Source organism: Pogona vitticeps, chromosome 15 (assembly GCF_051106095.1).
Source record: "Pogona vitticeps strain Pit_001003342236 chromosome 15, PviZW2.1, whole genome shotgun sequence".
In the NCBI taxonomy this organism is placed as follows: domain Eukaryota; kingdom Metazoa; phylum Chordata; class Lepidosauria; order Squamata; family Agamidae; genus Pogona; species Pogona vitticeps.
The window spans coordinates 8,649,262-8,662,342 of record NC_135797.1 but is presented as its reverse complement, the minus strand read 5'-3'; the positions used below and the strand labels follow the sequence as shown (position 1 = coordinate 8,662,342).

Below are 13,081 nucleotides of genomic sequence, written 5' to 3'. Positions count from 1 at the left end.
GAACATATAACTTTCCTGTTACAACAGCTCCATTGGCTGCCAATCCATTTCTGGGTGCCTCTCAAAGTGCTGGACCTAACCTCTAAAGCCCTAAATGGCTTGGGTCCCAGGTATCTCAAAGACCACATCTCCCTTAACAAGTCTGTCTAGGCATTAAGAACGCCAGGGGAGGCCTTTCTCCCAGTCCATTACCCTTCCAGACACACTTGGTGGGGACACAGGAGAGGGCCTTCTCTGTTGCTGCTCCCAGACTGTGGAACTCCCTCCCACATCTTTGCTGTCCTGCGTAAACACATGAAGGTCTTTCACTTCAGGAAACCTTTTCCTTCGTGATTAGCTGTCTGAGATTAGTTTAAGTGGATAGCTGTGCTCTGATGCTTTCCAGAGGCAGACCTTCAAACAATTAAGCAGGATTACACATCGTTAGTACTTGGATGAAGGACCACTAAAGAATCTCCCAGTGGGGCTAAGAAAATATTCCTGTTTAAAATCTAGGAGAGCCGCTTCTGTCAATCAGGGCTGACAATCCTGACCAAGGTCTGACTCACAGCCAAGCAGCTTCTTGTGCCCTTCTATCTTGTGGTCGATTACACTCCTCTATCGTGAGCAGCCAGACACCCTGCCTCAAAGAGTTCTTCAGTTAATTGTGTCAAGGTGGGAAACTCGCAGGCTCCCAGATAGCACGAGTCTGCAATAACCAGTATTCCTCACCACTGGCTGTGACCAGTTACGGCCAGTAGGAAATGTAAGCTGGACTCACTACAGTGGTACCTCGACTTACGAGCGTTTCCACTTATGAACATTTCAAGATACAAACGGCTCTGTTTGCAAAATGTTGCTTCGACTTGCGAACGGAGCTTCGACTTACGAACACAAAAAGGCAGGGGGGGAAAGGGTGGGAAATATGAATTTACTGAACTGTTGGTGGCGAAGAGGCTGGTTCTTTGTAGCTCTTTCGTCCCAACAGTTAGGAAAGGGATGCTGCAGGGGTAGCCCAGAGCCGGGAGGCCTGAGCTGGCCGGGCACTTGGCTGCTTGCCCCTGGCCGCAGCGGAGGCAGCAGAGCGTCGGGAGGCCTGAGCTGGCCAGGTTTCTTCGGCTGCTTGACTCCCGGTTCGCTCCTCGCCGCCCTCCGCCATTTGAATTTCCCACCATCCTTCCAACCTCCCTCAATCTGCTCTACTTCACAAGGTTGTTGTGAAAATAAAACAGGAAGACAAAGTGCTGCCTTGTGCTGATTAGAAGAAAAGAAACAAACAGAACTACAGTAATAGAATAAATTTAACTAACTTCATCTGAAGAACACCAATACCAAGCATGTGAATCAGGGAAGTGCCGTGTTTTTATATATTCCCCTTGAAAGAACAAACTCTGGCCCAAACTGGATTATTTCCGTGCTAGCAACTCCCAGGAGAAGGAGCACTCCATTTATAACGACTGTCTTCATCCCTGCCTTCTTTTACCCTCTGCAACAAGATTTCACAAAGCCAGAAGATTTCACTTCTCCTTTTTTGGGCGGGTGTTTGTTTTTTGGCGAGGCAGGGGCACCCTGTGATGGGCCCAGCTGCCTCAAAACTGTCCCCTGGCTCCCCAAACGTTTGCCATCCTTGACCTACTCAGACCAACCCATTTGTAAAACCAGAGAAGCCGCCACCACCCCAAAGTTAAGAAATATTCCCTCATGAGTTGTTTGCTTTGATAGCTCCAGACGACAACAAGCTCAAGCATTATTCATCCAGGCTTTTTAAATGAACAGAGTTGATTTAACTCCCTGACTGCATTATCTTAGGGGACAGCTGTTCAGAAATTTTTTTTGGGGGGGGAGACAAGGAGTCAGGATGTAACCACCCTTGAAACCAGGGAATAAAATGCAATAGCTACAGACAGGTGTCGCGTCAAGAAGAACAGGTGTCACTTTTCCAGCATTACCTCGGCTTATCCGCTGCTTTTCTCCTGACAGGATTCCAGGGGTGTCAATGATGCTGATGCTGTCCAGAACTGGGTTGGGCAGCTGGGCACACATGAATCTGAAAGGAGAAGGGAGAGAGGAAAGGTTTGGGGTCAGGGCATGCCTGGAGAAGGGTTGTCCTTCCACCTATTCCCATATTATTTGGCCAACAATGTCTCATCGGGTTGATCCAGACACAGGGCGGTCTTTTGCAGGATTTCCTAGGTAGGGAGTCCTGAGAAGTGGTGGACCAGTTCCTTCTCCAAGGGACACCCAGGGACCACATTGCTTGCCCAAGGCTAGACAGGCTGCGTCTTCTCCTGGGAGGCAAAGGGGGGAACTGCACGCCCAGTCTCTGTAGCCAGATATTCCAACAAACTAAGCTATCCTTTATACACACCTTTTCCATTTAACCTTATACAGTGGTGCCTCGCATTGAGACGTTAATTCGTTCCAGCGAAATCGCTGCTAAACAAAAACGTCGCTATGCGAAAATAAAAAGCCCATAGAAACGCATTAAAATGCGATTAATGCATTCCTAGGAGCTTCAAACTCACCATTCAGCGAAGATCCTCCATAGCGTGGCCATTTTCGCTGCCTGTTAAGCAAGGAATCCGTCCCAGAAAACAGCGGGCACCCATTTCGAAACCGCCGATCAGCTGTTAAAAAAGCATTGCTTTGCAATGATCGGTTCCCCAAGCAGGAAACCAACCAATCATGGCAAAGCAAAATTCCACCACCAGCCAGCCAGCCCTGGACGACGGCCAGCCTCCTTGGCGGGGCTGTCCCGGAGCGCAGATGGGCGGGCCGGAAGGGTGGGACGCGTCCGAGCCACTGCCTGGGCAGCCGCCGGGCAAACCCAGCGAGCCTTTCCAGGGCCAGCCCCCCAGACAGGGCATCGGCTGCCCAAGGTGCTCGGCTCCGGCCTCTGCCTCCGCCCCCCTCCTGCCCACAGCGCCCGGCTGGTTGATGTGGACACGGCCGCACTCCCCGGGCACCAACTCCCCGGGTTGGTTCCGAGGGGGGGGGCAGGGAGCGTCGCATTGCTTTGCCATAATCGGTTCCCCAAGCAGGGAACCGATCATCGCAAAGCGAAATTCCCCCATAGGGAACATCGCAAAGCAACAGCAAAATCTTCATCGCAAAGCGATTTCATCGCTATACGAAGCAATCGCTATGCAAGGCACCACTGTACTGACCCTGGCCACTGATCTGCTTTCACATGTTGCCCCCAAAGAGTTCAATGTGTACATGCAGCTCTCCTCCTTCACATACTCAACTTTGTCTCCCTGACAAACCTGTGAGGTAGGTTCAGGATGAGATGATACAATTAGTCCCACATCACCCAATGAGTTAGATTATCCCATTAGGCATGGGATTTTTGGATTTGTTTGAACAGCAAATCCCATAATTCCCCCACAGGTCTACCTCAACCTTGCTTCCTATTCAGGAAGGAAGCTCCCAGCTAACAGAGGAAAAGCCTTGAAGCCTACTTCCCAAGTAGGTGTGAGTAGATAATGGAGTTATGGGATTTGTAGTCCAAAACTAATATTTTAAAAAAATCCCACCCATAATATCCTTTACCAGCATGGAGTCCTCACAAGCATGAGATGGTCTGTCTCCTGCCTAATCTTGCTGGATTTAACATTTTAAATCAGATTTTCTATCAGCCCTAAACAGACTAATGAAAACAGGGATCCTGGCATGAGGCACATGCCTTTCCACTAATCTGTAGCTCGACATCTTATGTATTTCTGCAAGTCTAGCGCAACTGTCTCCTCTCAACTGGTAGGTTGATGCTAGCAAGATTCACATGTTCTACTTTTCTGAATGCTTCCTTTCCAGTTTGATGGAGAGGAAGTCACAGCAAAATCCCCTAGGGAGCAAAAAAAAAAAAAAGCACCCGTATTAGGCAGGGCAGGAGTCAGAACAGCACTTCAGAAGAACAGTTTGGCCGTCTGGGCCAAATTCAACACATGCGAGAGTTTAAAAGAGACAGCACCATCTCTCCTAGTCAGAAAGCTAAGCGAAGCAAGAATAGGAGACAACGCCCCATATGATAGCTGTCGAGTTTAACCTAAGGTCCAGCTTCACAGGACCTGTAAAGCTGGGAGGTCTCCAAGAGATCATCTAGTCCAACCCTCAGGGAAAGAAAGAAAATCCACAGCTCAAGCATTCCACAACAGATTCATCCAATGTCTGATAGTAATAAAAAGAAACCTTGCAGGAAAGTCAACCACCCTGCAAGGCAGTCTATTTCACCGTCAAATAACTCTTAGTACAGTATTAAGAAGTTCTTTCTAATGTTGAGTCTAAATCTCCCTTCTTTTTGTGTGAATCCCTTGTTTCAAGGAGCCTCTTGAATCTCAGTAGGGACAAGAAATAAGGCCAGTAAATCACTCATAAAATCCAGGACACACACACAAACACTCATTTGGTATTGATGCAACATCTGAAAGGCGAGCTTAAAAAAAGATGTCCTGGACCAACCTAACTTTGGCTGTATCAGCTCCTGATACAGACTGACAGCTTTTCCTCCCAAACTCTCCTCCTCAAAAAAAAGCAGCATGGAAGTCAGTTTCTATTATGGACACCATCACCACCACACTCCTACAATGTTCTCCTAAAGATCATTGTCAAAGTGGTAATCTGAACATCCCGCCCGCCCCCCCAAAAAAACCCCATCTGGCCACCAGGATCCCAGTGGGATTACAATCCTTGCAGGAATGAGTAGAAAGCGCTACTAGACCAAAGGGCAACTAAAAGTTTAGGCAGAACTGGCTGAGTTAAGCATTAATTCCCACTCAAGACAAGCCATAAAGCAAGCCACAACAAAAGAATCTGCAAGACTGCAACATGGGGCTTGTACAGGGGTTAGCAACGAGGAGAGGCAAAGGGGCTTGAAACACTGCTATCTCTTTACAACCTGAGTAAGTGAAAGGCCGTACTCTCTCCTACAAAGCATCCTGGACTCTGAGGTCTTCAGAATCCTTCTTCTCTGCCCTGCCACCTTCAAGGAAACCCAGAAACATTTTCACTGCCTCCAGATTGTGGAAGAAGCGTCAGGTAAAGCCAGAATGCCAGCCGCCACCACCTACCAAGCCCGCTCTCCATCCACCAGCTGGAAGGGACCTTTCTATTCAAGCAGGCTTTCAGAAAGCTTCTAAAGACACAGCTTTTAGCTGTGATCATCATCCTTTTAAATTACTGCTATCTCAATTGAATGCTTTTAAAGTAGTTTTAAATTCTACTGTCTTTCATTTCTGTAACTTGTCAAATTATGTCTTAATGCTGTAACTCATTGCGCTTTTCTTCATACTTCTTTCCACATACATTCCATTTCTAGAAGAAAGTCAGAGTATGCATCATATAAATAAAATCTCCAGCGAATACCAGGGCTCCTGCCTAGGACTCTGAAAAAGTCAATAGAGACAATAGGAAGAACAAAAGATCAATGCTGCAGCTTCGGATGCTCTCAGAAAACATTGCACGGCTATTCTTCCTCCGCTCCCCCACCCATTCTTAACCAATTTTCTATGGGAAAGAAAAAAATATGGAAAAAGTGATAAAATACAGTCTTGGAACCCTATCCTGTCCAGCACAGAGGAAGCGTCCCCGTTCAAAAACCTCACTTGGAATCGTCCAGCACATTAAATGGCTGTCTATATTCTAGCACTGCATTTTTGCCGAGCTTGTCCAAAATCTGCCTCTCCCGCAACTGCAGTTAAAGGCCTATTCCAAGCTGCAAAGAGGCCCAGACCTCACAAGGACATGCTGGATTATTCATTTGAGTGTATGAGTTTAGGGGGAGGGATATGAGAGTGTTAAGCCTATCAGGGTGTAATATTAACTAGGAGCATTCCCAAAGTGTTCTGCTAGAGAGGGAATCACCCACCCTTCCAGACTGCCCACAAACCTCCAACCTACATCCATCAAAGGATGCACTGACTATTGTGAAGCTTTAATTGTTGTGAGCCTCCTTACGTCCCCTATGGGGAACAAGGTAACATATACATATATAGATAAGTAATACTTTGGCTTTTACCACGCTGAGACAGATTAATAAGCTACCTCTTTGCAAAAGGAGCAAGACTGACACAGACTATTTCTGTATGCATCAGTGGGCAGGGCATGCAACTGGGAGAAAAGCTTTTCCTTCTAGTTTTCTGCTATTTATTTCCGACAGCTTAAAAAGCCTCCCCGACTGCCCAGAAAGAAGGGCGTTGCACTGTTGTGCCAAAAAGAGAATTAGTAGGGTATGTATTTGGGGAAAGAGGGGAGTAGAAGGGAACTACAAGTTTAGGCTGGAAGAGAGACAGCTAAAGGTGCCAGAAATTTTACAACTAAGCATGACCACAGTTATCATGCAGAGTTATGGAAGGAATGAAAGCAACATCAAGCAGGTTCATCTTCTGGTACACCAACACCATTCCACTTGGTTAACAAAACCCTAGAAAGTGCTCCCCACTCCAAGGTGAGAAGCGAGAAATTCAGAAAACGCTGTCAATATCACCCTGGCTTCTTTTCAGATCAGCATGATTTCATTTCTGGGCAAACCACACCCACCCCAAAACCACAGTGCCCATCACCCTGTCCCTGCCCTTTCTCTCTGGGAACGGTAATTGGAGAGTTAGGTGACTGGATTTATCACACTTCTCTATTTCCCCATGTTGTCTCCAAGGATCTCAGGGGAGATTTAGGTTCTTTCCCACCTTCCTTCTGTTTTTGCAATCACTGAAAGTGATGTGACTGGGCTAAGATGCTGGGGGAGAGTTCATCATCCCTTTAACTATGTGCTGTCAGGTTGACTAACTTACAGCAAACCTTTCCTGGGTTTTCTAGGGACAGAGTACCCAGAAGTACTTTTACCATCCCCTTCTTCAGGGGCCAGTTTTTCTCCCTGGAAACACAGTGGAGAACCAAACTTGCTGCTTCAGCCAAGGTTATCATCATATATCTCATGGCTGAATGGTGATCTGAAGTTAGGTCTCCCTAATTACCATTAAGCACTACATCACAATGCAAGAGTTGTGAACTGATTCTAATTCTTTAATAAACAGCCTTTTAAAATTAGAGGGCTGGTTAATTCAGTACTTTAGGTATCTTGACTGCACAGCCAGAGGTTTGCAAGTTCAATTCCCTGATATGCCTCCAAGGGCAAGAACCAGCCTGTGTGACCTTGGGCAAGCTGCGCAGTCCCAGGATGCCCCCACAATTAACTTGACACAACACATAATGATGATGAAGACAAGGATTATTTAATTTAGGACTTTGGGAGCTACTTTACACCTTCAATTATCTTTCTTAGTATTTCTTGATAAGTGGCTTTTCAGGGTCTCCCCGAGGGATCGCCCCCGGTTCCCACTTTGCATGTGTCAGAGAAAGATTCAACCCAGGATCTTCTGTTAAAGGCTGTCCTTCATTAGAAATAAATCAACATTCTTAACCTGAACCTCGTGGTTCTCGGTAAGAACACAAGGCCGGGCAGCTCTGCCATATTAATGATCCGATCCTTGATGCCCTTTTGCACAGCATTACCTGCACCAAATCAGCTGGTGTATCATCTGCCTGCGACCAGGAGTTCCATCCACACCCTCTTTCCCAAAATCCGAGGAAAATTAAGGCTCCCTCGCTTTCACCCCCCCCATCAATGAATGACCAGGCTGGCAGAGGTAGTGGGGGGGGGTGAATCACGGCCCAACCCCATCCGGAGGGCTAAAGATTTTCCCCACCTCGGTCACCCAGGGGAAGAAAACCAGGCACAAAAGGAGGGCTGGTTTCGGAGGCCTCGCTCCGTGGGGGGGGCGGGGGGACCCACCTGTTGAGGAAGGCGTTGCCGAAGGCGTTGAGCTTGCGGAACGGCCGGCGGGGATCCACCACCAGCGCGTTTCCCGGGACGATGCCCTCGCTCTCGCCTCCCATGACGGCGATGAAGGAGTCGGTGGTGGGCTCGGGCCCGATCCGCATCCCGGGGAAGTCCTGCTCCAGCAGGTGGCGGATGAAGGTGGTCTTGCCGGTGCTGTACTGGCCCACCAGCAGCACCATGGGCTTGCTCTCCCAGTCGGCGGGCTCCAGCGCCGGCGAGTGGAACTCGTGGAAGCGGTAATGCTCCTCCAGCGGCAGCAGCTTGCCGGCGTAGAGCTGCTTCAGCCCTTCCGAGACGGTGCGGAACAGCTCGGGCTCCTTGCGCCGCCGCGCGTCCCGGCTCACCCAGCTGAACATGGCCGAGCCGTGTCCCGCTGCGGGCGAGGGAAAGCAAGGGGAGTAAAAACCCGGGTTCAGACGCGCGCAGCTCTCACAAAACTCCACCCGGCCGCCAGCGGAACGGCCCCCGCACAGCACGCGGCGCCCCGACGCCTCCCTTATATAGCCCGCGCCGCGCCGCCACGCCCAGCCAGGAGCTGATTGGTGCCCTTTGGCCGGCTCTCCGCCTCCCTCCCTCCCTCCCGTTCATTTGTCTCATCTCGTCCCCGCCCTTTTGCCCTCAGACTCCGCCTTTTCCGGCCAGCAGCAAGCCACGAGCGCAGCACATCCGAAGCAACGTCACGCCCCTGACGCCGGGATTATCGTAGAGATACAAAAATAGTAAAGGTGAACGCGGCCGCCGTAGATCTATGATTTGTAGAAGTGGCTTAGGACCAGGGCAGCAGCTGAGGACTCTTTGGTTGTGAAGAAACGAAAACTCGCATTGCCCCACCGGCCAGGCTAGATGGGGCTTCTGGGCAATGGAGTTGAACAACATCTGGAGGGATACTCGTTCCCCTAGTAGCCTTATCCTCTGATGGAGAGCTGAAGAACCCTTCAGGAGGAGGCTTTCACCCCTCGTGGCTGACCGTACTGCTGGGGGGGGGGGGCTTCCAGAAGTTGAGCATCTGGAGGATCAGATTTTCCCCACCACTGCATCACGCTGTTGTTGTTGTTGTTGTTATGTGCTGTCAAATCATCTCCACCTTACGGTGACTCTATGAATGAGTGATCTGTCCTTAACAGATCAGCTCTTGCAAATGTCCTGTCCTTAACAGATCAGCTCTTGCAAACTCAAGCCTGTGGTTTGCTTTATTTGTTCTTCCTCTTTTCCTGCTGCCTTCCAACTTCCCCAGCATTATTGGGTGTTTCCCCCCCCCCGCCCAGAGAATCCTGCCCTCTCATGAGGTGCCCAAAATAGGACAGCTTCATTCAACATTTTTGCCTCCAGAGATAGTTCAGGCTTGATTTCATCTAGGAGTCACTTCTTGATCTTTCTGGCAGTCCAGGGTATCTGTAAAAGTCTCCTCCGGCACCAAATTTCAAGCAAATCATTTTTCCCTTCAGCTTTCTTTATTGTCCAGTTTTCACACCCATACTTGGTGACTGGAAATACAAGATCTTGATTTTGGTTTTCAGCGACACATCCTTATACTTGATGATTTTCTAGTTCCTTCATATTGTCAAGTGGTTTTCAAAATAATCCAGGTTTTTGTTTGTTTGTGTGTGTGTGTGTGTGTGTGTGTGTGTGTTGTTGTTGTTGTTGTTGTTGTTGTTGTTGTTGTTGTTATTGAACATTAATCCTAAAAGTCCCAATCAGTGTGTCTAATTTTAAGGGATTCTGGTAACTGAGGTCCAGTAGATATGGCCAGCCAATGGCTGAAAACACTGGTATGGACTCTGTACTCTATCAGTCCCAGAGCCCTTACGGAATATTAAATAAGTGGCATCTTTCAATCTCATGGGTAAGTGCTGGTCCTGTTAGCTTACAAGCAGCATGTGGTATTCTTGCCCCCCAAATACCCGCTAACATATTCCTGAATCCTTCCCGAGTCTCCTGCAAAATACATATTTGGGAAGATTAAGGAAGCAGGAAAAGAGGAAGATCAAACAGAAGATGGATTGACTCCACAGGCTTGAGTTTGCAAGAGCTGAGGAGGTCTGTTAAGGAGTGGACTTTTGGGAAGTCGTTAACTCACGGGTGGCCATACATCAGAGGTGACGTGATGGCACAGAACAACAGTAACAGTCTGACACTCAACACATACACACTAACCTTGAGGATTGATGAGAATTGTCTCAGTCGTGGTGAGACTTAATTCATATTCTGTTACATGTTGTCTAGTCATGTCCTGCTTATAGTGACCCTAACAGGGTTTCTGAAGGGTGTGATACGGTCAAGGAATTGTTTACTATTGCCACCATCATCCCCAGTTAATTTCAGTTGGCTGATCAGGGATTCAAACTCAGAACTCCTAAGTCCTAGGATGACAGCCTGTCCACTCCTCCACGGTAGGTCTGCAGCACTGCCCCCGTCCAAATGGCACTCTTTCGAAACTGTTGACAGACTGCCAGGGCTTGGAAAAATTACTTTTTTCCGACTGTATCTTTCAGAGTCTTCCCCAAACCAGCAAGGCCAGTTAATTCTGGGAGATGTAGTTAAAAAAAAATCTTTGCAAGTTCCAGTTCCAAAAATAAATTAATCCCAGAATCCCATTGTTGTTTGTTTAAGGTTTGTATAAGTTGCTAGGCTAATTGTGGCTCATTGGCAAGTTGTTGGGGTCCCTTGTCGTCGTCATCATGGAGCTGCATTGCTGGAAGGGGCCCAACGGATCATCATCGAGTCCAGACCCTGTCAAGGAGGCACAGTGGGGAAATCAAACTCCCAACTTCTACTTTCACAGCTGGATGCCTAAACCACAGAGCTATCCAGCGGTTCCTTTTCAATTGTGCTCCCGATTATGTACTTGGATGCACAACTGAGATGCATCCTGGCAGCACATGAATCTCCTGCCATTAACCTTGGCAACTTGTGCAAACCTTACACAAGCAGTCAGCCAATAAAAATAAAAAATTTCCCGGGTCTACAATAAGTCTACATATCAGCCTCTGAGATGTGTCACAATACTTCCTCCTCAACAAGTAATAACTACTTTCAGTCACCAGTTTCAGTTGAGCCTTTCTTGCTAAACCCTTCCCTTCCTCCAGAATATCCCACACACCAGTACAGCATCCCTACGGGCCACTGGCCTCACACGGCTTTTGGGCTCCTGGGTGACCAGATCGGACAGCTCTCAGGACTCTGGTCTGAGTTTGGGTCCTGGGACTTCAAATACTTCCCAGATAGATAAGGATGTTATTAAGGGGGAGGGGGAAAAAAACCAGAAAAAAACTTCACCTCAGGATGCTTTTTAGGTGTAGTCCTGGAACAGGTAAAATTATGATACGAACCAATTTGCCTCTGTGGACGTGCACCATACCTCTGGAGTGTGGAAAACCACCTCACCTGAGCTTCCTTCGTCCATTTCAGCTTCACTGTGGCCCCTGAGCAGCTTCTTTGGCCCACCCAGTTCAACGGTTTTTAACAGCCCGGGGGCTCCAGCTGGCTGGAATCTCTCTTTGTGAAACGAGCCTTCGCATCAGTCGGTTCTAGAATAGAACTAGGAACTTTTAGTTCTATCCTAGGAACTTCTCCATCCAAGCCTGTCTCTCTCATTTTTTTCTGGTCCAGACCCAAACACTTAAATGAGGAATGGGTACACATTCAAAAGTTAACTTTCAAAGCTCATCTAGCTCAGGGGAGGGGAAACTTCAGCCCAAGGGCCCAATCCAGATCGTGACATTTGCTCTTCCCGTCCACTGTCTCTGCCCAAGCTCCGTCCCTTTTCTACACCCTGTTCCGAAGGCTGTTATGAAGGGCATCCACACTACTGTACATCAGGTCAATCATCAGAGTTAGGGCATGAGCACACAGATGTCTATCTATCCCAGGTGGATGTGAACGTCTTTGTTCTGCACAGTGGAATTTAAATTGCACCTGGGGTTTGCACAGAAATGTGCAAGTATCTTGTGAAGCTGTGTTTCAAGTGGCCATATGCCACACAGCCCCCCCTTCTCTCTTATACTTCTCTGCCATTATCACCACCAATGTACCACCCCTTTCACCAGCTCTAAAAGCCCTTCCCTTTTTTAAAAAATGTGAAGCATTAGAGTTGAACTGACAACTGACCTGACAAGTTATCGCACTAAACTAGATAACTGTTTTTTTAAAAAGCGATTTGCAGATTTCATTGCAGTGTTGGAGTCTTTACCAGGGCAAGCAGAAGGCAAGGCAAACAGAGCAGGGTTCACTTCGGGCTCACCCCACCTCACTCTGTGCATCATCCGTGATGCCATCTAGACACACCCAACAATGTTCCCGAAGGGCCATTATAGCCAATCATGCAACTCAAAAGCAAGCTAAATGATTGCAACAGATGCTCCCAGTTAGGCATCCTTCAGTCTCGAAAGACTATGGTAACGTGCTCTGTATGGAGGACTTGGAACAGCGTCTAGTGTGGCTGAGGAGGCCAATTTGAGAGTGGCAGTCTCATCCACACTGAAGACAAATCCAATTGGTCCCCTGTCCAGCTCCCTGGTTTTGCTGCTTTTGTGACTTCCTCTTGGACAAGGGTCTCTTCGAATTGGGAGAGGCCGTGACACAACGCCTGCCTCCAGGCTGAACACTCAGATGTCAGGGTTTCCCATCTGTTGAGGTTCATTCCTAAGGCCTTCAGATCCCGCTTGCAGATATCCTTGTATCGCAGCTGTGGTCTCCCTCTGGGGCGATTTCCCTGTACTAATTCTCCATACAGGAGATCCTTTGGAATCCGACCATCAGCCATTCTCACGACATGCCCAAGCTAACGTAGACGTCGCTGTTTCAGTAATGTATACATGCTGAAAATTCCAGCTTGTTTTAGGACTACTCTATTTGGAACTTTGTCCTGCCAGGTGATACCGAAAATCCGTCGGAGGCAACGCATATGGAAGGTGTTCAGCTTCCTCTCCTGCTGTGCACAAAGGGTCCAGGACTCACTGCAGTACAGGAGTGTGCTCAGGACACAGACCTGGATCTTGGTATCCTACCAAAAAGCACAAACCGTCTTCAACAGATCAGAATACACCCCATCCTTATCCTAAATAATGTGATCTACTTATATTTAGCACTAATGTTAGGTAGTCAGAGGAATAAATACCCAAAGGAACATTGAGAAACACAGCACTTGAGACGGTCTGCCTTTGAATACAGAGGGCTCATTCCTAGAATGACTTTCATGCAATTAAAGAAACCTTAACTGATACTCACTGTGGCTTGATCATAGCACTTAACACTCTCAGGATTGTGACT

At 48.1% G+C, this 13,081-nt stretch overlaps 1 protein-coding gene across 1 annotated transcript in view; it reads right to left on the bottom strand.

Moving 5' to 3' along the window:
- Positions 1-8,296, bottom strand: part of EHD1 (EH domain containing 1) — a 42,159-nt gene extending 33,863 nt beyond the window's left edge. The window contains exons 1-2 of the mRNA XM_072984437.2: positions 7,766-8,296; positions 1,929-2,026 (exon numbers count right to left, since the gene is read on the bottom strand). Of these exons, the coding sequence (XP_072840538.2) occupies positions 1,929-2,026; positions 7,766-8,169 (502 nt within the window). The 5' untranslated portion in view covers positions 8,170-8,296. The remainder of the gene's footprint in view (positions 1-1,928; positions 2,027-7,765) is intronic.
- Positions 8,297-13,081: the final 4,785 nt, after the last annotated feature.